The 26,672-nt window shown below is 37.6% G+C and overlaps 1 protein-coding gene across 5 annotated transcripts in view; it reads right to left on the bottom strand.

Moving 5' to 3' along the window:
* The window catches only part of SLC35D2 (solute carrier family 35 member D2), a 58,071-nt gene that overhangs the window by 11,668 nt on the left and 19,731 nt on the right, over positions 1 to 26,672 (bottom strand). For 2 of the 5 annotated variants that reach the window (XM_040245258.1, XM_040245277.1), the window contains 6 exons: positions 25,132 to 25,199; positions 18,706 to 18,777; positions 17,275 to 17,343; positions 11,309 to 11,411; positions 9,744 to 9,836; positions 4,806 to 4,873 (listed from right to left, as the gene is read on the bottom strand). In XM_040245258.1, the coding sequence (XP_040101192.1) occupies positions 4,806 to 4,873; positions 9,744 to 9,836; positions 11,309 to 11,411; positions 17,275 to 17,343; positions 18,706 to 18,777; positions 25,132 to 25,199 (473 nt within the window). The remainder of the gene's footprint in view (positions 1 to 4,805; positions 4,874 to 9,743; positions 9,837 to 11,308; positions 11,412 to 17,274; positions 17,344 to 18,705; positions 18,778 to 25,131; positions 25,200 to 26,672) is intronic. The other 3 variants (XM_040245267.1, XM_040245285.1, XM_040245294.1) reach the window with 3 other exon arrangements.

Raw genomic sequence — 26,672 nt, forward strand, 5'->3', positions numbered from 1 at the left:
AGCTATGATAAACCCAGACAACATATTAAAAAAAGAGAGACATCACTTTGCTGACAAAGGTCCAGATAGTCAAAACACAGTTGTTTTCAGTAGTCATATACAGATGTGAAAGTTGGACCATAAAGAAAGCTGAGCATCAAAAAACTGATGCTTTCAAACTGTGCTGCTGGAGAAGACTCTTGAGAGTTCCCTGGACTACAAGGAGATCAAACCAATCTATCCTAAAGGAAATCAGTCTTGAATATTCACTGGAAGGACTAATGCTGAAGCTGAAGCTCCAATACTTTGGCCACCTGATGTGAAGAGCTGACTCACTGGAAAAGAACTTGGTGCTGGGAAAGACTGAGGGCAGGAAGAGAAGGAGCCAACAGAGGATGAGATGGTTGGATGGCAGCACCAACTCAATGGACATGAGTTTGAACAATCCACAATTCACAGAACTTTACAAATCAGCTATGTAGCCTCACTGTTCCTGTTTTAAAGATAAGGAAATTGAGGCTCAAAGAGAGTAAATAACTAGTCCACAGACTCAGAACTAAAAAGCGGCAAAGCCAGGATTCAAATCCAGGCCATCTGATTTCAGAGGAGAGGCACCAAACTGTTAGACTGATGCCATGAATTAATGTCCTCAAAAGACCCCCTTTAAAAACTGTTGCTTAGTCACCAAATGGTGTCTGACTCTTTTGCAACTCCATGGACTATAGCCTGCCAGGCTCCTCTGTCCATTGGATTTCCCAGGCAAGAATACTGCAGTGGGTCACCATTTCCTTCTCCAAAAAACTGGGACTTACTAATTTTCATCTTTAAAGCTGTAGAATCTGAAATATTGTTTTTATCACTTACTGATTTATTTTTAATTACTATGCCTTTATTAGATTTTACTTGCAAAATGACTACTCATAAAATAACAATTAAGAACATTTATCAAGAGCGTCTTTATTTTCTAGGAAGCACAGTATTAACTGGAAAAAAAATGTGTAGAGTTGTAGACGGATGGGGTCAAGATTCTGACAAAGAAGCCCCAGAAGCTGCCAACTCACATCTAGGCACTGCTTACCCCACCACTCACTGCAGACAGCTGACATCAAAGGGTTTGTTTCTTGATTTTCTGAATGTAATGGCTACAAGAGCAAGTGAGAAAAAAAAAAAGTAAAGTGCAAGTGAAAAAAAAAAGCAGTATCTCATCAAGTTTCTAATGACATAAGATAAAACTAAAACTTGACTGTGCTGTTTACATATAGGTGAACATAGGCTTAGGCAAGGAAAGGTACTAGTCTGAGTCTGTGTGATATGAGTTGAATTTTTTATTATCGGAATGGGGTGAAGGTAATTGACAAAGAGTAACTCACAAACACAGGTTAGTAGATTTTTTTCAAAATTCTTTGTTCTCAGTCAGCAGCTGGGATATAAATATCTTACTATAGTTAAGCATTCAACAATGGCAGCCTAAGTTCTGGGAGCACGTAGTACTCAGCATTGCCAAACAACCAATGCCTGGAAAGAACACATTATTTGAGAGATTGCTGGTTTGAAAGAGGCACAAGAGGTTGCCCAAAATCCCTCCTTTGAAAATAGGAGAAACTGGGTATAGGATCAGAGTTCGTCAGGACAGAGGCCGTTGCAAAACAACACTCTCTGGGCCTGAGCCCTGGGCCAAACCTCAAATGAGAAGAGACACTAGCCCACTGAGCCCAGACCCTCAAAAAGGCCAGAGTGGTCCAAGTCAGGAGCACACCTGGCTACCAACGAGACTAAAAACAATTTGTCCATTCACGAAAGTTTCTCAAATTCCTAATTTTGGTCCATAAAATTATGATTAATTAAGATTAATCCTAACAATTAAGATTGAATCATATGCTTACAAATCACAGGTCACCAAATACACAAGAAAACAAAGCATAATGACATTCACAAACACATATTGAGTGAATAACCTATATATTTAGATTCTCAAGAACTGCAGGTATTAGAATCATCAGATACAGAATAGCTATGTATGTAATATTTAAAGAAATAAAAGATACAGTCACAAAGATAACCAAGAAAAGAATGTCATGAATGAACAGATTAAGTTTAAAAAAAAACTGTGGAACTTTTACCAATAAAATTCTTAAAATCAAAAACTCCAGTGGGGAGGAGCGAGAAAGAAATAAGGGATTAAGATGTACAAGCTGCTATATATAAAATAATCTATAGGGATATATAGTACAACACAGGGAATATATCCAATACTTCATAATAACTATAAATGGAGGACTATGACCTCTAAAAACTGTGAATCACTATGCTATATACCTGAAACATATATAATTGCTGTTGGACTTCCCTGGTGGCTCAGACAGTAAAGCGTCTGTCTACAATGAGGGAGACCCAGGTTTCGAGCCCTGGGTTGGGAAAATCCGCTGGAGAAGGAAATGGCAATCCACTCCAGTACTATTGCCTGGAGAATCCCATGGACAGAGGAGCCTGGTAGGCTACAGTCTATGGGGTCGCAAAGAGTCAGACACGACTGAGCGACTTCAGTCAGTCAGTCAGTTAGTCACTAAGTCATGTCTGACTCTGCGACCTCATGGACTATATAGCCCACCACGCTCCTCTGTCCATGGGATTCTCTTGGCAAGAATACTGGAGTGGGTTGCCATTATATATTATTGTACATCAACTATACCTCAATAAACTATAAATTTTTTAAAAACTCCAAAAAATAGGTTAAACATTAAATCAGACACAGCTAAAGAAAGAATTACTGAGCTGGAGAATATAAACACTTTTACTGTATGAGACTACATTGCTGCAAGTAAGATCAAGTTTAAGAATTGAAGACTGTTGATCAAAGAGATCATGAGTTGTTTCAGTCCATCTACACAACAATGAAAATTGTAGTACTAGTAATCAAAAAAAAATAATAAGGGGAAATTCATCTTTCTTCATAGGAAAAATCTTTTGACAAGTAATTCCAAGACAGTCATTCAAAGACCCTTTCTCATGGGGTAAGACACAGGTGCTTGCGTCTACATGGAACCCAGCCCAGGAAGGATACTTCAAAGACTTCAAGCAGTGGAGAGGAGGTCTCTTCAAAACTTCTAAAGAGGAAAACTTCAGTGAGTGCCACAAGGCAGGGAAGAACAGAGGGTAGCTTATGTTCCCCTGTGCATCCTTTTGCGGCTTTTGAATTATTTACCTGTTATATGTATTATCTTATTAATATTAACATATTAATGAATCTATATTAATTAATCTAGTATTTAATAATTAATATTTCTATTTAATATCTTATTAATATTGTATGTATTAACTTATATGCAGAGTACATCATGAGAAACGCTGGGCTGGAAGAAGCACAGGCTGGAATCAAGATTGCCGGGAGAAATATCAATAACCTCAGATATGCAGATGACACCACCCTTATGGCAGAAAGTGAAGAGGAACTAAAAAGCCTCTTGATGAAAGTGAAAGTGGAGAGTGAAAAAGTTGGCTTAAAGCTCAACATTCAGAAAACTAACATCATGGCATCTGGTCCCATCACTTCGTGGGAAATACATGGGGAAACAGTAGAAACAGTGTCAGACTATTTGGGGGGCTCCAAAATCACTGCAGATGGTGACTGCAGCCATGAAATTAAAAGACACTTACCCCTTGGAAGAAAAGTTATGACCAACCTAGATAGTATACTGAAAAGCAGAGACATTACTTTGCCAACAAAGGTCCGTCTAGTCAAGGCTATGGTTTTTCCTGTGGTCATGTATGGATGTGAAAGTTGGACTGTGAAGAAAGCTGAGCACCGAAGAACTGATGCTTTTGAACTGTGGTGTTGGAAAAGACTCTCGAGAGTCCCTTGGACTGCAAGGAGGTCCAACCAGTCCATCCTAAAGGAGATCAGCCCTGGGATTTCTTTGGAGGGAATGATGCTGAAGCTGAAACTCCAGTACTCTGGCCACCTCATGCGAAGAATTGACTCATTGGAAAAGACTCTGATGCTGGGAGGGATTGGGGGCAGGAGGAGAAGGGGACAACAGAGGATGAGATGGCTGGATGGCATCACTGACTCTGTGGACGTGAGTTTGAGTGAACTCCGGGAGTTGGTGATGGACAGGGAGGCCTGGCGTGCTGGATTCATGGGGTCGCAAAGAGTCGGACATGACTGAGCGACTGAACTGAACTGAACTGTATGTATTATCTATTTATGAAAAGGAATTTTTAAGTTTGGGGAACATATAACAAGACACAAGCTTCAAGGCCCCTCAACAGAATGATACACCTGAGGAAAATTATAAGAACAAAAGCCTAAAATTATTGGACAATGGCCTGGGCAAATCTCCTCAGAAAACACCCTGAATATAACAGGTACAGCACTACAGAAAATGGTTATTTCCACATATTTATGTGAGGTAACAATCTTGGGAAACTTGGGACACTGGAACAAAGACAAAAAAACACATTTGAATGTGATAGGGCAGCTGACTTTATTTCAAACTAACTTGCAGAATAGCAACATCATATTTTGGAGGTCACTGGTCCCGATCCACTCCTCTGCTACAGAGCTTTTTGAAATTGCTCAATCATGTTCAACGCTTTGTGACCCTATGGACTGTAGCCTGCCAGGCTCCTCAATCCATGGGATTTTCCAGGCAAGAGTACTGGGGTGGGTTGCCATTTCCTTCTCCAGGGCTGCTACAGGGCTATGTCTCAGAAAAAGCTGGAGAAGCACAGACTAAGGGATTTTTACAAAGCAGAGAGAATGTATATTTTGATTTGACTTATCAAGAGATACAAGAGACCGAAGCTTCTTATATGTGGATTCTTACCCCAAAAAACAGGAAAGAAGAAACTGTATGATAAACAGAACATTCTTCCATTGATTGAACTCAGTAGCCTATTGTTTAAAAAAGCAAAGAAAACTAATGGTTAGAATAATACTGGTTTTATCAATCTGCACATTCTAGTACAAATTCCACTTTCACAAACAGAAAAATACAGTTTTAAAACTTCTGGGTAATATCAGCTGTGAGACATGGCATGGGGCAAATTACTTTTCTTCTCTGAACCTGAGGCTCATTTCACAAAATGGGAATTATTATTTTAAAAACTGCTTCAAAGGTCAATGTGAGGATTTAATGAAACTGTTTAGAACCTGGCAGGTGGCAAGAACAAAATGACAGTTATTATTGCTGTGGCTGTTTTAAAATTTTTACTAATTTCTAGTCATAAAATCAAGGTTGTGTTCACTTTTTAATAATCTTAAAAGAAAGTTTATTATAAAATTAATAATATTGACAAGACTAAGAAAACTTTTAAGTTCACAAACTATTTTTAAGACTTTGCACAAAAGGAAAAGGGTGGAAGGGGAATTCCCTGATGGTCCAGTAGCCAGGACTCAGCACTTTCATTGCTGGGGCCCAAGTTCCAACCCTGGTCAGGGAACTAAGAGCAGCAAAAAAAAAAAAAAAAAAAAGAATTTATAGATCCTTAAGAGTATCATGAACAAATAAACTATTGTTTCCTATTTACAAACCAATCAAGTAACTGGGGTAAAGGAGCTGGTAGAGAAGTTTAATGCTCAGCTTCTCCTCTTAGTTCCTAGGTGAGAAAATAAAATTAACCCTTTGGAAAAGATAGATAACAATAAAAAGAAGTATTTTATTCATGATTTCTCCCTTGCCTGAATCCAAAAATGATTTTACAGTGACTCAAGACGATATGTAAGAATGTGCTGAATAACAAGATTAAATATGACTTCTATTTAGCAATACTTTGTTAGCCAAGTTTTAGTAACTTTATAGATTTAACACTAAATCCTCCTTAAGTTTATAATTCAAATTTTTAAACCAATTAAAGTGGAATTCTCTTCTCTGACTAGGACAACTTTGTCACACTTTACTGTCACTGTTTCATCAGTGATACTTCGCCCACCTTTCTTATGAAAAAAATACACATTAAATGTTGATAACCACCAAACCTGGTTGAGTACATGGGATCTGCATACTATTCTCTTTCCTTCTGAATAGGTTTGAAAGTTTTCATAATAAAACTTTTCTTTTTAACACTTACTTTTGAAATAAAAAATATAGTAAATATAAATCTGTCTTGCTGGCAAGCCCCAAGCCAATCAAAGGGTCAGAAAACATCCAGGACATTTTATGCCAAGCTTGTCAAAAGATCAAAATAAAACAGAAACTTACAGAAAACACTCTGTGTCTAAAAAGTTAAATAAAATTGGGAATAAGAGAAAGCCATATGCCCCAAACTTCAAATCAAAGATAGGAAACACTTATCTACTCAGAGAACTGGGAGTATTTATGAAAACAGTAAGTAAAAACTGTATGTTCTTGATACCACATAAGCCATTGAGTACTATGTGGTAATTTTCATAAAAACTATTTGGATTCATTGCCAACTTCAATAGATTTTAGTTTTATTCTGTTCCTTTAATAATGATGAAGCTGTGCTGGTGGCATTTTAAAAAATCACATAGAATGATACTTATTTGAAAACAGAAAATAATTTAAAATGAGTAACAACAAAGTACTTCCTTCTCTAAACTTACTATTTCTGTGAAAGTATGTTGGAATGTGAATCTTTTTCATTTTTCATTATTTTTTTAAATCAGAAAAAAGTCCTATTATTTATTTCTATCCATCAACTGCAATACATTAAAAGTACTTTGAACTTATTGCAGTGATTTGATTAACTAAAGAAAGTTTACACATTATTTTCCAAGAGCCTAATTTGTTAACAAGAGGAGCTGGCATTACCGACTTTGTTAATCACAAACAGAATCAAGGTGCTATTACCAGATCTGCTGACTGTGGAAGTCCAAGGTCCAGGAGTACAGTGAGTCACACACATGAGTCTCAACAGAATCTCTGACTCTTCCAGTCAACTGGGAAAAATGACTCATCAAAGTACTCCTTCCATTAACAAGAGAAGTTAACCTTTCACTCAAATTCACCAATCACCTTTCAATACAATCAAACCAAACTTGGTAATAAAATGCAATTTTATATTGCAGACTAACACACCTAATTACATAGTTCACTACTTTGTTATATGTTGTTCACAGTCTGAAATGGATTCAGCCATGGTTAAAAGTGACCAACTGGAAGAAATTCATGATGATTCAGAGAACACAGGGCAGAACAATGAAGTGAAAGAAATGAAAATCTTACCATTTTTCCTACAGAGTTTTTTAAAATTACTGATTACAGTACAAAAATACAAAAGTCATTAAGTTAAAATTTTGACTAACTTGTTAGTTATACTGATTACAGTATCTCATCTCTTTTGGCATCTCTTACCATATAACAAGTTAGTCAAATTTTTAACGTAATGACTTTTGTATTTTTGTAGAGGCCTTCTCTTACAGAAAAAAATATTTTTCTGATAATAATTTTTCTTATAGATGTTTAAATAAATCTATATACTTAGCTCTGATCCATCTGGAATTTCAGAGAATAGTTATCATTGCTTGGGCTCTAACATAACTATAGGAACTTCTGTTTGAAATCTTAAGAGACTGATCAAATGGAAGAGGCTAGATAGGGTAAATACTGAGATACTCCAGCATGGAAAGTCAGAATAGGAATACAATATTCTCCTAGAACACTAGAATTGAGTAAGCTGAAGAAAATCTAAGGTCTCTTATACTTTCTAACCTATAGTGATAGATCATGCTTTTTCATATATGAAGGAAAGAAACAAACACTTTCAATATACAAATTTAAAAACTGAGATTACAGCAGAGGGTGTGTTTCTAGAGCAAGACAGCCTCTTGGATCTATCACCTACTTTCCTTGGAAAGGTATTTAAATATTGTGCCCTAGATTCCTTGCATATAAAATGGGGATAATTAATAATACCTTCTCCTCAGGCTATTGTGAGAATGTAATGAGACAGTTCATGTACACTGTTTCAAACAATGTCTGATAGAATGATTCCTCGATAATTATTAGCTATTTTTATTATTAGATGAGAAACTATAATAATTCTGCATAATAATAATAATTACAGCAGGTGGCAACTTCTGAAAGCACCAGGCTATAAGTTTGTAAGTCAATAACTTGAATGTAGAAATACATATTCCTATTGAAATACTGTTCTAAATTATTAACATAATATACATAGTCTATTTTCAAAAGGTGCCTAAAATTCAGTTTCTGGTCACTGTGCCATTCATAACATTGTTTTTATGGTGAAACAAGCTTTTAGTTTCAATCAAGTGTTCTAAGAGTTTCTAGATTTATACTTTAGAAATAAATATATATCTGAAAAGCGATAAAGCATCAGAATCTCAGAAGAGATGAATTCCAGAGACTCAAAAGAAAAACTCATTTTTATAATAATGAAATGAAGCAAGCCAATAGGACTACTTCATTGAGGGCTCATAATTTCATCTTGTTTATGTAAGGCTGCTGGCACTAAATTGGTTTAACTAATGGCAACTGAAAAATAAGTACTGTGTTTTTAGATATTCTGCCCTCGTTCGTTATTAATAAAGACACTTGCTTTAACTTCCAATATTCTGAATTAACAGTGAGGCCCAGGTTCACAAACTGAGACTATATTAAAACTGGTGTTTCTTGGTAATCTTCAATATAAACACATGGAAATAGATGTTTACCCCTGGGGACACTGCTACTAAGCCAGTCCACTATTCCCTTGTTCTGAGAAAGGAATCAGAAAAGGGAGAAAGTATAGTTCTGAGAAGGAACAAGAAGCCCTAATATTCACCCCAGGAGTCCCCAGGAGTCTGCAGCCTTCTGAAGTCATTCAAACCCCCAGCGGGCAACAAGGGGCACTGATGTTCAATCAGTGTGCACCACACAACCATGCCGTTAAATGCAGAAATGCTGTCATATGGTAGGTAAACGTCTGCTGTGGTGGCAGGGGTAGGGGGGCTGTAAACACCACCCCAGCCTAGCAACAACTGGATTAATGAGGGTTAATGCCTGGCTACTGGTGCAGGGGGTGGGGTGGGCATCTGTGGAAGAGGTCAGAGGCCACACTGGACAAGGGTTTTGCCTAGCACACCTCGTTTCTCACATGAACTTCAAGTGGTGTGTCTGGCAACTTTCTGAGCCAGCACATTTCAAGGTGGCCATTGTGGATGTTACGGGGTGAACATCCACCCTCCCTAAGAGATACCCCCACGCCCCAGCTGAACCTCATATCCTTCTGCTAATTTACCTGTCTCTGACAGGTATGCAACAGATAAGTGAACAGGGCAAATACCAAAAGAACAAGACCTCAAAATTCCAGATCCTGGAATATTTAGAGGCAGATGCCATGACATCTGGGATTAGCTTTAAAATCCCATCATTAAATCATTCTTTACTTTGTGTGTGTGTTTCCAAATGTCCATAATAAAGGTAATAAATAAGTAAATCCATTTTTTAAACCATCAAAATCCCCTTCAATGTTAATTAACTTTCCCAGGGTCCTCACACCAACAAAGGGGAACGGGAGACTCAAACCCCAGATTTTAGTTATTGTTGTCTTGCTAAACGCTTCAAGGCCAGAGTTTTTTTGACTACTTCCTGCTACTTCCCAGGGATTTAAAGACAAATGCAAAGAAAGGAAAGTGCCAAAGGTATTACTGAGGATATCAAACATCTTGCTTTTGGAAATCCTAGTTACCTTTAAACACTTTTTTCCTTTATACACTTTTTATTTTAATGAGTACTACAGGTTAAATATTAAAATTGTGAAGACTGTTAAGTAAGAATGAATGACTGTCATCAACTTACCTGTCGAAGGTCTCCAGTGGAGACACTAATGATAAGAGTTGGGATAATCATGAAGCAGGCATTGTAGTAAAGCACTCCATATTTCCCTAACTCCTGCAAAAGCCAAGAAAACTCCACTCAATTTTAGAAATATAAAGCATCAGATTTCCTGGAGCCATTTATTCGCCTGGAGCTATTTATACAACCGTGTACTTATGCAGAGTTAGAATACACATTCTGACCAGTTCTGTATTTGAATATTTTCAGCAAATTTCTGGCATAAAATAAAATGCTTCAAGTATACTGTGATTTTTTAAAAAAATTTGTTTTACCCAAAAAGTGAGATATAAAATGGGTAGAGCTGGATGGACTCCGAGGTTCCACCAATCTTTAACATGCTAATTGTTCCTTTTTTTTTTTTTTTTTTTAAGCATGCTATTCAGAACAGGAAGTCTGGAACAAAGTCAATAGCATTAAAAATGCTAATATAAACAAAACTTCTTAAAAACATCTGTTCCTTCTATTAAGGAACAGCAGGGTTAAAACACCAGGTATCTTGTTTCCAATCTTGCATAAATTTAATTTTCATTAAAGAGACTACATCCACCACTTTCCATACAGGGTGACATATTGTGATTCTCAAAAGGCAACAAACCCAGTTATGTAAAACTGCCATTAAAAAATAAATGAAAAATACAGTGCAGATAAAAAACAGCTCATAGGAATAAGCCTGTCCATCAAAGCAAACATCCTCAGTCAACACAAAGAACTGGGCACAAAGGAACATATGCCCGGCCCATCCTCCAGAGCTTCCCGCACAGCTGGGGTGGGGGGTAAGGGCTCGGAGCTCCAACCCAGGGGCAGCCACATGAGAGGAAAGCCCATCTGCCCACCCTCCCCTCATGAAAGGGCCTTATCATTTATCCATTCCAGTCATCTAACTCCACAGAGGAGGAAACTGAGGTTTAGAGAAGTGAAGGCACATTAACCTGTCAGCCTGGTGGCTCAGATGATAAAGAATGCAGGAGACATGGGTTCGATCTCCCTGGGTCAGGAAGATCCCCTGGAGAAGGGAATGGCAGCCCACTCTAGTATTCTTGCCTGGAGAATTCCATGAGCAGAAGAGCCCGGTGGACTAGAGTCCATAGGGTCATAAAGAGTTGGACACTGCTGAATGAGCTTCACTTTCACTTTCTTCAGCAATACTTGTATCTGTAACCCACATCTCCAGACTCTCAAATCAGAGTTGCTTTCAGAATACTCCTGACTTTACTTGATCACTGATGGTGATGGTAAAAAAACTTCTAGTTTTACTTTGCCTTTCAAAATGATTCCCTTTCTATATAGCATTCTTTCTTTGTACCCAAAATAATGCCTGTTTTTCCATTCCTACCTAATTTTCACCCCAAATTCCGCATGACAAGGAATAACAAGATCTATGCACAGTATAATTTAAAAGAAATTAGTAATCTATAGATCATAACATGTAAATTAAATTACATGCCCGCTTTACAAGTTTATTTTTTCATGTTATTTCAGGGGTCAGATGACAAAGCCTAAAAGCCAAAGAAGTGAAAGTCTGGTACCTTTGGGTCCATTTTCTGTTTGGTGTAAACGCCATTCGCTGCCGTGAAGATATCATTCAGGAATACAAAAATATAGCCTTCCAAGTTAAAAGCAAGGTCAGAACTGGGAGGGAGAATACAAAGGAATATGATTATCAGAAACTCACAGCTTGGCCTCAGAGGCCTTCTGTTTTCTCTTTCCCTGATCAAATCCATTTGCAGTGCTGGTAAAACTGCCTTTTCTCTGGCATACTTTCCCCCTGTGTGGCGGTGAATGGCTGATTCTCCTCCCCTGCCTCCAGACAAGAACAAAATCAGGCCACCAGGAAGCCTCAAGTTAATCATAACAGCTTAAAACCAGATGGACATTAACCATCTTCCTTTGACTAGGAAGCCCTTCTTTTGCTAATAAATCAGCTTGAGCCTTGTTTTCCTAAGGAGAGTGATTTGTTCAACCCACCTGTGGCTTTTCTTATTGTGGTACACAGAGCCATCCCCAGAGTACAGCCCTCTGGAGACAGCCGGGCAGTGATAGGCCAAAGAGGTCAAAGGAGGAACGGACACTTCCATCTGGTCCCCTAACAGTCACTGTACCACCAGTATCCTCACTATCCTATCTATCAAAAAGGAAAGGCAGGTCCATGTCCTCTGCTGCTGCTGCTGCTGCTGCTGCTGCTAAGTCGCTTCAGTCGTGTCTGACTCTGTGTGACCCCATAGACGGCAGCCCACCAGGCTCCCCCATCCCTGGGATTCTCCAGGCAAGAACACTGGAGTGGGTTGCCATTTCCTTCTCCAATGCATGAAAGTGAAAAGTGAAAGTGAAGTCCCTCAGTCATGTCTGACTCTTCGCGACCCCATGGACTGCAGCCTACCAGGCTCCTCCGTCCATGGGATTCTCCAGGCAAGGGTACTGGAGTGGGGTGCCATTGCCTTCTCCGATGTCCTCTGCAACTCTTCTAAGGCCTCTTTCTTCCCATTCTTTGAAGCCTTCTCTTCAATTTCCATTTTAAATAAACAACACTAGTACAAACATATTTGAGGGGAATATGGCAAAGGGAGGAGAGTAACCAACAGCTAAGCCCAGATATGATTCATCACCTGCACTTGACCTTGCAAACAGTACCACACCCATGTCATAATTCATAAGTGAATAATATACTTATGAATTATATATTGTCAAGGAGGTTTCTTCTATCATCTTTGGGTCAGTATCTGGGGGCCTGCAAATTTAACTGACAATAGACAGAGTAACAGGAAAAAAAAATACAAATTGTATTAAATATTTTACATGCACAGGAGTTCACAGAAAAGAAATGAAACTCAAAGAGGTGGTTAGACTGTGGAGCTTATATACCACATAAACATAGCAGAGGGTGTGGGCTTCAAGGAATACATAAATTGTGGAAAAGGCACTGGGAAATATATAGAGGAAACTTATGGAAGATAAGGGTTATTTTAATAAGGTTTGCTTATGCTGACTCATCTTGATGCTGACTCTCTGTGTCTGGTGATAAGAACTGCTTTCCTATTCTAAGGACCAGGGACACCTTCACAAAGGGAAATTCATGGTCTACTTTTATGCAGAAAAGAGGAAGGCAGAGAACTCTTCCCACACTTGTTGATTCTCAATTGCCTTCAACTCAAAATAACATTTACGTCAAAGTGGCACATTTTGGGGTGGCATATCCTTGTCCCCTTCAGTATCAAAATAAGATTATTTCTAACCAAAAAGAGGGAAATATGCAAAAAAGTGCATCAAGATTGGAATGCAAATTAAACCAGACTTTGCCTGAAGCTTCCATTGGTATTACTTACCTACAAATATATTTGTGACATTATAATTTTAAATCATTGTAAATCAGAATTCTGTGGTTCAATCACAAAAATAGAATCTCTCAAAGGAGAGTTTTCCAAATCGTGCCTACCCTATTCAGCTCAGTGTAAAGAAGAACCTGCACAGAAGATGGGCTTATTACAGAGGACTGGCATATGTTACAAGATTCTATGGACGCTCCTGAGAGTCTAAACTGAATTATCTGGAAAATGCAAAACAGTTTAAATAAAATAAGGATTTTGTAAAACTAAAAAAAAAAAAAAGAAGAAGAAGAATCTGCCATCCTTAGGATGGCAAAGAGTTGAATGGGCAAAAACCTGAAGATTACAGAGGAATGGAAAGGAAGTATTTTACTTATTTCCTCAGAAAGCCTTAGGGGAATTCTTGGAGTTTTCACATCTCCTACTTGAGGGGGACCAAGAATTCCCATCATCATCTGTTTAGGCCAGTTGTGAAAGCACAGAAGTTTGAGAAGAATTTAATTGTGTTATAGATGGGGGCGGATTCATGGTTAACCCTTGGGATTGCCATTTAGGGGTGTTCACAGACATTCTATTTCAACTGTTATTGGCCATGCTTTGGTAACACATGTCACTTCTGGGGAAAACTTTGGAGAGTGAATTTACAATTCCCCACAAATCTTCTTCCTTTCTAGATGAGAAAGAAAACCCCCTTTGAGGCAGAGGTTCCACCAGCCTGGGTCCCTGAGTAGCTATTAATGGACAGAGCACCCCCACAGCATTAACTGATGTTGGTATGTATGTGGAATGGGGGGGGGGATATATTTGGGATGTTAAACAACCAAGATGTGGGGTCTATTTGTTATAGCAGCCCAAACTGGCTCATCTATACTTGCATTTGATGAATTAATTTGAGTGACAGCAAAGAAATGTGGGGTTACAGCTGGCCTGCAGCTAAGATTGCACTCATTACCCATAAGAAGGTTATCCATTCTGTGGGTGCTGAGGAAAGAAAAAGTCGAGAATTACTACTCCAAGCTGGCTCTTGGGTAGAAGTGAGATGTTTCAGGAAACACTATTTACCCTTTCAGCTCTTTAGAGTTATCACACATGTTAAATATGAGCTGAATTCCTACTAACTGCTTCTGGAAATGTGCCTTCACACACACAGTACCTGAACTGCCATTCTTCATCAAAGACTTACATTTTTATAAACTAATTTTTGTAGAAGTCTTCAATGACTCTAAGTCAGTGGTTTTCAAACTGAGCTCCAAGAAACCTAGAAAAGAGAGGAGGCCCAGTGGAGACCTCAGAGCCCTGTAGGAGGAAGGCACTTTCAATAGAACAAATGCCATTTTTAGCTACTTTATGTATCTTATTCTGTTTGAACAAAAGTCTTCATGACCAAAACTTAGGCTCTAAGTGTGGTTGCTTAATGTCTGGACCAGCAATGAAACCAAACAGGCCAGCTCAGACATAGCTAGAATTGGAGAAAAGGAAATTACAGATAAAAATTCAAATAATAAACCCTGGCCTAGGTAAGGGACTAAACACATTTATAACAATAGTTTGTTGTTTAGTTTCTAAGTCATGTCTGACTCTCTGCAACTGCATGGACTGCAGCACACAAGGCTTCCTTGTCCTTCACTGTCTCCCAGCATTTGTTCAAATTCATGTCCATTGAGTTGGTGATGTTATCTATCTCATCCTCTGCCATCCCTTTCTCCTTTTGCCTTCAATTTTTCCTAGCATCAGGGTATTTTCCAATGAGTCATCTCTTTGCATCATGTGGCCAAAGTATTGGAGCTTCAGCTTCAGCATTAGTCTTTCCAATGAATATTCAGGGTTGATTTCCTTTAGGATTGACTGGTTTGATGTCCATGCAGTCTAAGGGACTCTTAAGAGTGTTCCCCAGCACTGCAGTTCGAAAGCATCCATTTTTTGGCGCTCAGCTTTCTTTATGGTCCAATTCTCACACTGGTACATGACTATTGGAAAAATCAGCTTTGACTATATGGACCTTTGTTGGCAAAGTGATGTCTCTGCTTTTTAATACGCTATTAGGTTTGTCATAGCTTTTCTTCCAAGGAGCAAGCGTCTTTTAATTTCATTGCTGCAGTAACCATCCACAGCAGTTTTGGAGCCCAAGAAAAGAAAATATGTCACTGTTTCCACTTTTTCCCCTTCTATTTGCAATATAACAATAATACACATCATTATTATCGCTAATATCTGTCACCGTCTACTAGAATGGAAACTCCATGAAGGTAAGAATTCTTGTCTGTTTTATTAACTGCTAGATTCTTTAGCACATAGAATGATGCTTGGCATACAGTAAATGCTGCAACATGTTTCTGTTGGACTCAGCCATAAATTAGAGTGAATCCTGGCTCACTATTACATTTAATGCTCACAAGTGACCGTATTAGGGGGATGCTATTCTAATCTTCACTTAACAGTCAAAATAACTGAGACACAGGGAGGTTGAGTAGCTTGTTCGTAGTTATACAGCTGGTAAGTGAGGAGACTAGAATAAGGTTCCAGACATCCTGGCTCTGTAGCCCACACCACTAATTTGCAATTGATGATCCAGAACTCTTGTTTCTAAATAAGTTAATGAAACTAGTTTAACTGAAATTCCTCTGACCTTTTCTTTCTTCCCTTCACTTCATGTAGGTTTTTCTCTTCTATTACTGTTATACCTCCATATCCACAGGGGATTGGTTCCAGGACCCCACACCTCTAACCCTTCCACATGCAGACACCCAAATCTGTGCATGCTCAGGTCTCTTATATAAATCGATGTGCAAAGTTTGTATGTAACCTATGTTGTTGTTGTTGTTAGTCTCAGTCGTGTCTGACTCTGTGACCCCATGGACTGTAGCCCACCAGTCTCCTCTGTCCATGGAATTCTCCAGGCAAGAATACTAGAGTGGGTAGCCATTCCTTTCTCCAGGGGATCTTCCTGACCCAGGGATCAAACCTGGGTCCCCTGCATTGCAGGCGAATTCTTTTACGATTTGAGCCACCAGGGAAGCCCTAATCTATGTACACCCTCTCATATACTTTAAATCATCTCTAGATTACTTTATAATACTTGTGTGTGAAGTCACTCAGTCGTGTCAGACTCTTTGCGACCCTGTGGACTGTAGCCCACCAGGCTCCTCTGTCCATGGGATTCTCCAGGCAAGAATATTGGAATGGGTTGCCATTTCCTTCTCCAGGGGATCTTCCCAACCCAGGGATCGAACCCAGGTCTCCTGCTTTGCAGGCAGACGCTTTATCCTCTGAGCCACCAGGGAAGCCTTTTATATATTTTTAATTCTAGAAAATCCACCAAAGCAAAACTTGAATTTGCTGTGCACTGGCAACTATTTACAAATGTAAATACCATGTAAATAGTTGCCAGTGCACAGCAAATTCAAGTTTTGCTTTGGGGGATTTTCTAGAATTAAAAATATATATTTTTGATCCATACCTGGTTAAATCCACAGATGCAAAAGCCTCAGATACAAATGGCTAAATGTATCATAAATGAGGAAAAAGGCACAGAGAGGCTAAGAAAGAGCTGACAGCAGGGTTAAGTTTCCAACCCAAGAAAAGTAACTGCACACATACTTTAAACACTGTGCTATAAAAGGAGTCTGAGTGCCTGCTTTCAGATGCAAACTTGAAGTCCTTATTCCTGGTCAGACTTATTAATGAATAAGATAGCAGTCATACACTGGTATTGGCTCATGTCCCAAACATACGAATACATTTAATGAGAGTATTCCACCCCTGGAAATATTGACCGCTAAGGCATTACTGGATGATAAAACAAATCAGCATATAAGGGCTTTATAAATCTGTTATATTCTTAGCCTAAGAACGTCTCAAAACTCTTGGTAAAATTTTTATATTGAAGACAAACATTCAGTAATAAAAGTACACAGTTCATTCCTTTTATGAAGAAAAGCTGTATTAATATCTTGTAATGCTCGCTATACATATTTCTCGGAAATGTTCTGGCCAACTTGGAACTCAGTTTGACTTTCACAGTAATATATGGAGGTTCCACTAACATCAACAGATTTGTCTCTTAGCTGTTCAATTCAACTGCAACCAGATGGAAAATGAAAAATGAGGACAGGGCCAGGCCTGTTGTCAAAGACACAAAGGAGTTATTGAGCAGAAATAGTCCAAAGTCTTACCCAGCTGCTATGAAAGCACCAAGAATGATGGCAAAGACACTGACAATGATGTTCAAGGAGTATTGTTTCCTGTAATAAATAAATAGTGGAGGATAGATAGGTAGATAGATAAAGAAAAGGAGGAGGAGAGGAAAAATACAAATTATACTTTTAAATAAACTGAGAATAGACATTGTTAACAGTTTTATAGCTATCATAAAAATCTAATGGACAATGCTTTACGTAAAAAGAGCACTAAAAGCACATTAAGTGGATTAGTAAATCAAACCAAATTTACTTTATTTCTTAAGTATTTGTCTTAATCTAATTACAAATGTACTTCTCTGTTCTCACTAGAGAGATGCTGGGACAAAATGCATAAAAGGTGAAGTAAGTCAGAAAGAGAAAGATAAATATTGTATTCTAATGCATATATACGGAATCTAGAAAAATGGTACTGAAGAATTTATTTACAGGGCAGCAGTGGAGAAACAGACATAGAGAACAGATTTATGGACACAGGGAGAGGGGAGGAGAAGGTAAGATGTATGGAAAGAGTAACATGGAGACTTACATATGTAAAACAGATAGCCAACAGGAATTTGCTGTATGGCTCAGGAAACTCAAACAGGGGCTCTGTATCAATCTAGAGGGGTGGGTTGGGGTGGGAGATGGGAGGGAGGTTCAAAAGGGAGGGGATATATGTATACCTATGGCTGATTCATGTTGAGGTTTGACAGAAAACAGCAAAATTCTGTAAAGCAATTATCCTTCAATTAAAAAAAAAAAAAGGCAGAAGAGCTCCTGCTGGTAGGTCTAGTTGGTTTGTACTTTTATCAAGCATCCAAAGATTAAGAAAAAATTCAATAGTAAAACTTAGAACACTGGACCATCATCCTAATTTCATTGTTTAGTAATCTCCACAGCAAAATCAAGAATCACCATTTTAGAGTCAACCTGAATATCTTTACATGAAATTTTAAAACCAACATTATAGGAATTAATTTATTCTGATATTACATCATAATTACTGCATCAGAATGAATTTCCCTGATCTCCTGCACACCTACCATAGTATAGCACACATCCTTACATGTGGACAACTTTTCCTTGCCATTCCAGAATCAGTGTATATTCCATTCAGCTCAGAAAACAGATTTACATCTGTTTTGCAGTGGTTGTTTTTTTTTAGAATTTTCTACTACATGTGCATATTATTTGTCTAATTATAAAATTATAACTTTAAAAAAAAACACTCATAACATGTTAAGAAATCATGGAAATAGGAGTCTGCTTTTAAATGAATAAACCATTGGCCCTTTAGTTATTTCAACAAGCACTTCAAACCAACTATTTGTAAAGATGACTAGATGTTGAGAATTTGCTAGGTAAAAATAATGTGGGTGTGTGGGGAGACGACACCAAAGGAAGAGAGGAAAAAAAAAAAATCACCCGAGTATGATGGTTTCCAGCAGTAAAGTAAGTGGAATGGTAAATTTCCTGAGCACAGTGAACATCGGCAAGCTGTCAGAAAAGAATCAAGTATAATAACATCAGACACCAAGTACTTTTTTAATGTTTTACATTTTCAATTAAGCCCATTAATTTTCTAAATTAAATATAAAGAGTTAACTTTAATTATCACATATATTACTGTCATATAAAATAATAAAAAGAAATGGAAATTTAATAATTTCATGCCACTTTTACTTATTAGCAATTCAAAATATCATACTATCCAACTACTACAAAGTGTTGAAACTACAAAGATTGTGTTAAAAGATTATATGCAATGTGAACCTATACACCCTTTGACAAAACAAGTTGGGACTAGGTATGGACAGTCATAACCTCAGATCTAATCACTTCTTGTTAGGAAACTTACCCTAAGATAATAACCCAAAGAAAAGAAAAAATTCATGTGCACAAAGATGTTCATTGCAGTAGTGTCTTTGGGGAAAATATCAGAAACAATCTAAATATCAGACAAGGCAATGATCAAACAAATTCTAGTTAAATCCACTTGAGGGAACATTATGCACTAATCCTATAATATAAAACTTCACCACTCTTAGAAAACAAACGTTAAATAAATCAAGGAGGTAACGAAACTATGTAGAGTCTACAACTGTAATAAGATACATTCTATGTACAGAAAGAGACTGAAAGTGAATATTTAAAATAGTATGCAAGAGGATAAAGTTATGGGTAATTTTCCCCAAAAACTTTATGTAAAAGGCCACATTCACTGCCTTTCAAAAATACTTATGAGCCTTTCACTCAAAACCCAGAGATTCCAGGACACAGCTCAATGCACAGCCACAGACTGCCAGGGCTGGAAAAAACCACCTCCATCTGTTTCCAGTGTGACTCTCGGAAGATGTGACCTAAAGAAGGAAAGTCAGAACCTTAAGGGAAAGGGGGCAGCTCCTCCTGACCAGACCTGCAGAGGGGTTTCCCACGACAACCAGAGAGCAGTGCAGAAAGAATTTTCAGGAACTTTATATCCACACTTAAAGATGTCTTATGAGACTGGTTTGAATGGCCTTTTTTCAAAGCAAGATTTTTTAAAAGTCATTATTTTCAATTAAATTCAAAAAAATACTTTTAGATGATGCCTTTTAAAAGCAGCAAGGGAAATCCCTCATGGTCCGGTGGTTTGGACTCTGCACTCTCAGTGCCAAAGACATGGGTTCGAGCCCTAGTTGGGGAACTAATATCCCATAAGCTGTACATTGTGGCCAAAAAGAAAAAATAATAATAATAAAATAAAAGCAGATATGGATACTTAATGGTAAAAAGCTGAATGTTCTTCCCCTAAGATCAGGAATAAGACTAGGATGTTTGCTCTCACCACTACATCTATTTCATATTGCACTTGAATTTCTAGATAGGGCAATTAGTCCAAAAAAAAAAAAAAAGAAGAAGAAAGAAAAAGCATATAGTTTGGAAAAAAGAAAAGAAATTGTCTCTATTTTCAGATGATATATATATTTCTAGAAACTCCTAAGAAATCCACCATAAAATTATTAGAACAAATGAAATAAGTATGCATGAAACAGAATATACAAAAATCAATTGCACTTCTACATGCTAGCAATGAGCAACCCAAAAAGGAAATGAGCAATCCAAAAAGGAAATGAACAACTCCATTTATGATAGCATCAAAAAGAAAAAAATTCTTAGGAGTAACTTAACAAAAGCAGTGTAAGAACTGGAATACACTACAAACTACCAAATATTGTTAAAGGATGAAAGAAGATTAAATGGAAAGACACTCCATGCTATGGAACAGAGACTTAATGTTGTTAAAATGGAAATACTTCTCAAATAAATCTATAGATTCAACACAATCCCTATCAAAATTTCAACCACCTTTTCATCCAGCAATGGACAGACTAATTTTAAAATCAGTGTGGAATGCAAGAAAACCAACAAACCAAAACAATCTTGAAAAAGAAGAACAAAGCTGGTGAGCCCAATTTCAAAACTTACTACAAAGCTACAATTTTCAATATTATCTAGTACTTTTTTAAAGTTAAACATTTAATCAAAGCATTAAGATTGAGAATCAAGAAAGAAATCTTTCTAATTAATTAGAAATGTTAAATTAATTTTTAACAAGGGTACCAAGACCATACAATAGGGAAATAACAGTCTTTCAATAAATAACCCTGAAACAACTCAACATTCATATGCAAAAGAATGATTTTGGATCCTACCTCACTCTATATATAAAAAATTATCTCAAAATATCTCAAAGACCTAAATATAGGAAAACTAAGGCAATGGCACCCCACTCCAGTACTCTTGCCTGGAAAATCCTATGGATGGAGGAGCCTGGTAGGCTGCAGTCCATGGGGTCACTGAGGGTCGGACACAACTGAGCGACTTCACTTCCACTTTTCACTTTCATGCATTGGAGAAGGAAAGGGCAACCCACTCCAGTGTTCTTGCCTGGAGAATCCCAGGGACAGGGGAGCCTGGTGGGCTGCCATCTATGGGGTCGCATAGAGTCGGACATGACTGAAGTGACTTAGCAGCAGTAGCCACATAAAACTCTTAAATGAAAGAATAGGATTATATCTTTATGACCCTGGATCAGGCAAAGTTTTCTTAGACACAATACCAAAAGCACAGCAACAATAACAAAAAATAGATATATCAGACTTTACCAAAATGTAAATGTTTATAAATAGATAAAGAACATATGATAGATCCAAACAGTAGAATCTTATGTAATCTTACTAAAGAATGAAATTTTGATACATGCTACCATATGGATGAAAGTTAAAAACATCACACTAACTGAAATAAACTGGACATAATAAAATGACAAATATTATATGATTCCACTTGTATGAAATATCTAGAACAGGCAAATTCATAGAGACAGTAAGTAAAACAGAGTTTACCAGGGCTGGGTGGTAGGGGGAATGGGGCATTATTGTTTAATGATACAGAATTTCTGTTGGGGATGATGAAAACTTCCTGGAAATAGGTAGTGGTGATGGTTGCTCAAGACTGTGAATATATGTAATAAACTGTCCACTTAAAAATGGTTAAAATGTTTAGATTAGGTATGTTTAACTTTAATTATTAACTAAATTTTTAAAACCTTAAAACTTTTGTGCTTCGAAGCATACCATCAAGAGAGTAAAAAGACAATCCACAGAATACGAGAAAATTTTGCAATCATGTACATAATAAAGCACCTGTATCTAGAATATATAAAGACTTAAAACTCAATAATAAAAAGATATCCCTATTAAAAATAGGCAAAGGACTTGAATAGACATTCCTCCAAAGAAGCCATATAAATGGCTGATAAGCACATGAAGAGGTGGTCAGTATCATTAGTCATCAGTTCAGTTCAGTTCAGTTCAGTTCAGTCGCTCAGTCGTGTCCGACTCTTTGGACCCCATGAATCGCAGCACGCCAGGCCTCCCTGTCCATCACCGTTAGTCATCAGGGAAACGCAAATCAAAACCACAGTGAGATACCACTTCACAGCCACTGCAACAGCTATAATCAAAAAGACAGACAATAACAAATTTGAAAAAAAAAAATAACAAATTTGGCAAGAATGTAGAAAAATTGTAACCCTCATACATTGCTGGTGGGAAAGTAAAATGGTATAGCCACTTTGGAAAATAGTTTGGCAGTTCCTCAAAATGTTAAACACATATGACTCAGCAATCCCACTCTGAGGTATGGACCCAGTTGATGGCACTTAATCAGGCCCAAAACCATGAAGGCATCTTGGTCTTTCTTTTTCTTATACACTGTATGTTATTAATCAGGATACTGTGTTAGCCCTTCCTTCCAAATATATCCAGCACCCATACTATGGCCTCAGTCTTATAACAAAAATAAGTAGGGGACCCTTGGAGAAATGGCAGAAAAAGTCTGATAAACCTGGACATCATGTGCCAAGAAGCAAAGAAGTAATCAAAGACTACTGGAGTCTTAGAACATAGGAGTCAGCTCTAAGAGCTCCCACTGACCTGAGATGATACAATTTAAGCATTAAAAGAAGACGCGTATAATGAACATTAGGTAAATGAAACAAATAGCTCAATGGAACAGCATAGAGAGCCCAGAAATGAACCCACACAAATAGAGTCAACTGATCTCTGACAAAGCAGTAAATACAGTTCAAGGGATAAAGGCTAGCCTTTCAAGAAATGGTTTTCAAACAACTGGACATCTACATGTTAAAAAATAAAAATAAAAAACTGAATCTAGAGACAGGCTTTATACCTATCACAAAACTTAACTTCAAAATGGACCATACACCTAAACATAAAACATAAAACCTCTGGAAGATAATGTAGGAGAAAATCTAGAGGACCTTGGTTTGGTAATGGGTTTTTAGATAAAATATCAAAGGCATAATCCATGAAAGAAAAAAAATGATAGTGGAACATCATTAAAATGCAAACTCCTGCTCTGAGAAACAGTGTTAAGAGAAGGAAAAGGCAAGCTATAGACTGAGAGAAAATATTTGCAAAGTGCGTATCTCATATGGGACTTGTAAATAACAATTCATGAGTTAATAATGCTGGTAAAAAAGAAAGCAAACAAAAAACAGCAGTTCACTACTGAAGGTGACACAACACTGGTTTATTACTCTGGATGCTTAAAAATAAAGCTTTTATCCTGCCTTTCCTGTATGAAATGGTGAATGAAAATTTGTACTCAGGAGGAGAAGGGGACGACAGACTCGATGGACGTGAGTCTGAGTGAACTCCGGGAGTTGGTGATAGACAGGGAGGCCTGGCGTGCTGCGTGCGATTCATGGGGTCGCAAAGAGTCGGACACGACTGAGCGACTGAACTGAACTGAACTGAGGAAGTTTAGATAATAATTCCAGAAGGGGAGATAGAGTTTAGAAAATCATCGTTTTTCAATTTGTAATGAAATAATGGATCTACACAATGATCATCAATGTGTGCTAACCTCATTAGGTAAAAAATTGATGGGGAACATTCTAATGAAGGGACCAGACTGACCCCTTAAAATCATTAAAGATAGAATTTTTGATCAATTAAATATCATTAGAAGTGGGATAAAACATTATGTGCCCTATGAGGTGATGCAGAAGAAAGAACCCAACATCACTAATAAACTGATCTTGCCTGAAAAACTGAATCTGAATTTGATTAAGCCTCTAGAGCCAACTTCGAGTTTAGTGAAAACAGGGGAGACAGAAACATACCCGATGACACCATGTATAAGCAATTTCCTTCCTTCCTCCTCAGTCTTACTTGCTGAAAGCCTTCATCTTCCTCTTCTGCTACGCATGCAAAAAAGTATTGAAGAACACCTCTAATAAAGATGTTTCTAAGATCACTAAAAAAAAAAAAGAAGCCCTCATCTACCCAGACCCCCAGTGCAAGAGCTGGGCAGCTATCAGGGTAACTGAAGGCACTCCCATGCTGCAAGTGGGCTCAGAGACAGGCCAAGGGGTTACATGGCAATACAGCAATAGCACCTGCCACAGGAAGCTTTAATACAAATTTGGAAATTTAGGAAAATTGGCTGACGTAATCCCAGAAAGAAACAACTAAAAGGTATAATCAGAAACAGGATTGCACATTTTGTTTTTCACAACCACCACAATCTGCCTTTTCCAAACAAGAGTGAAAGGCAACAGGTTCTATGTACTTTCTCCTTCTGATTTACTTCCTACCTGCCTCTTTTCTACTCTTCCTGTACTAACAGACTTTATTCCACTTCTGTCACCCTTTACATAAACTTGATTTTCTCATTATTCACATCTTTTTCATAAGGTTCGTGACCCGAATGTGTATTCATTAGGCTACATATTTCACACCACATTTTCCAATTTATAGGATGACTTGTTCATTGTACACTTCCATTTTCATTTTTATAGGGACTATTAACAAAGTCCCTATTTTATAGTCAAAGGACCATAAAATAAATGCAGATGCAAACTTCAGAAATATGTATCACATACTTGAAAATAATATGTCATTAATTTTTCCTTGTACCAAACTTGAACTACACAAAAACTGAGAGTGTTCTTGCTTTTATAAAACTGTGATGGAATCAAAAGTTACACAGAACCACATTCATATAAACGAATTTTCCTGGAAAATCATATGTTCTCTATCTTGATTTCTACAGATCTCACATTCTATCTTCAGACTTGGACATAAAGAAAACTATATCAGCTTTTTAACATTTCTAAAGCATTATCAAACTCAAAACTACCTTATTTCCTTAAATTATGAAATATTATTATCTTCCATATATAGCCCAAGCAATATCTTGAAAAATCAAAGTTTATCTCTGTGACACTAAAAGGAAACTAGTGAAGAACCGCCAATCAACCATTATTCTTCACTCTACCTTAATTTACTTGTGCTTGCTAATCCACTTATGTGGTTTCCAACGTAGAGGAGAGGCAGAGGAAACAGCTTCAATAAAAAAAAAAAAAAAAGAAAGAAAGAAAGAATATTTGGTTAGAACTCCAATAACATTTTCCTTCATCAATAAAGATGGTGACACTCACTCCCCATTAGAAAGCAAATCATTCAGAGTTCCTTTCCTTGCAATGACTGAATTTTCCAGAATCCACAACACATACAAGTTTCTCCATGTGATCAAAAAATAGGTATGCAGTGATATCCCCAATCCTGGTGGTGGTGAGGAAGGTGGATAGAAACAGAAATTTTGGCCTTGCCCATATTAGTAGACCGTTTCCCTGAAACAAAGCTCTGAACAAGCACCTCTCTTGGGCAGAGACCTCTAGCTAGGTTGGTGAGTTGAGGATGGGTGCTTATAGTTTATAAACTCTATAAATATAGATCATGGATGAGGTTCAGAAAGCCATTGAAAACGTGTGCAAACTTATGCTATCTAGGCATATAAGCACTTTTCTGGATGAAGACAAAGGTTCATATCTCACTGACGTGTCAAATAGTTAGTGATGCTTTCAAAAAGCTGTGTATGCTGGCCGCATTACTTTGTCTTAAAGGCCTAGAATAAATAAATATCTACCAAGGTGAAACAATGTAGCCTGTTCTTCCAAGAAGTAAGCATCTTTTAATTTCATGCTTGCAGTCACCATCTGCAGTGATTTTTGGAGCCCCACCAAAATTAAGTCTGTCACTGTTTCCCTATCTATTTGCCATGAAGTGATGGGACTGGATGCTCTTAAATCAATTTTTTGAATGTTGAGTTTCAAGCCAACTTTTTTACTCTCCTTTCATTTTCATCAAGAGGCTCTTTAGTTTCTCTTCACTTTCTGCCATTAGAGTGGTAGCATCTACATATCCTAGGCTGTTGATATTTCTCCCAGCAATCTTGATTCCAGCTTGTGCTTCATCCAGCCCTGCATTTCACATGATGTACTCTGCATATAAGTTAAATAAGCAGGGTGACAATATACAGCCTTAATGTACTCCCTTCTGGATCTGGAACCAGTCTAACCATGTCCAGTTCTAACTGTTGCTTCCTGACCTGCATACAGATTTCTCAGGAGGCAGGTAAGATGGTCTGGTATTCCCATCTCTTTAAGAATTTTCCACAGTTTGTTTTGATCCACACAGTCAAAGGCTTTGGCATAGTCAATAAAGCAGAAATAGATGTTTTTCTGGAACTCTCTTGCTTTTCCGATGATCCAACGGATGTTGGCAATTTGATCTCTGGTTCCTCTGCCTTTTCTAAATCCAGCTTGAACATCTGGAAGTTCACAGTTCACGTACTGATGAAGTCTGGCTTGGAGAATTTTGAGCATTACTTTACTAGCATGTGAGATGAGTGCAATTATATGATAGTTTGAGCATTCTTTGGCATTGCCTTTCTTTGGGATTGGAATGAAAACACCTTTTCCAGTCCTGTGTCACTGCTGAGTTTTCCAAATTTGCTGGCATATTGCGTGCAGCACT

Source organism: Oryx dammah, unplaced genomic scaffold (assembly GCF_014754425.2).
Source record: "Oryx dammah isolate SB20612 unplaced genomic scaffold, SCBI_Odam_1.1 HiC_scaffold_1, whole genome shotgun sequence".
In the NCBI taxonomy this organism is placed as follows: domain Eukaryota; kingdom Metazoa; phylum Chordata; class Mammalia; order Artiodactyla; family Bovidae; genus Oryx; species Oryx dammah.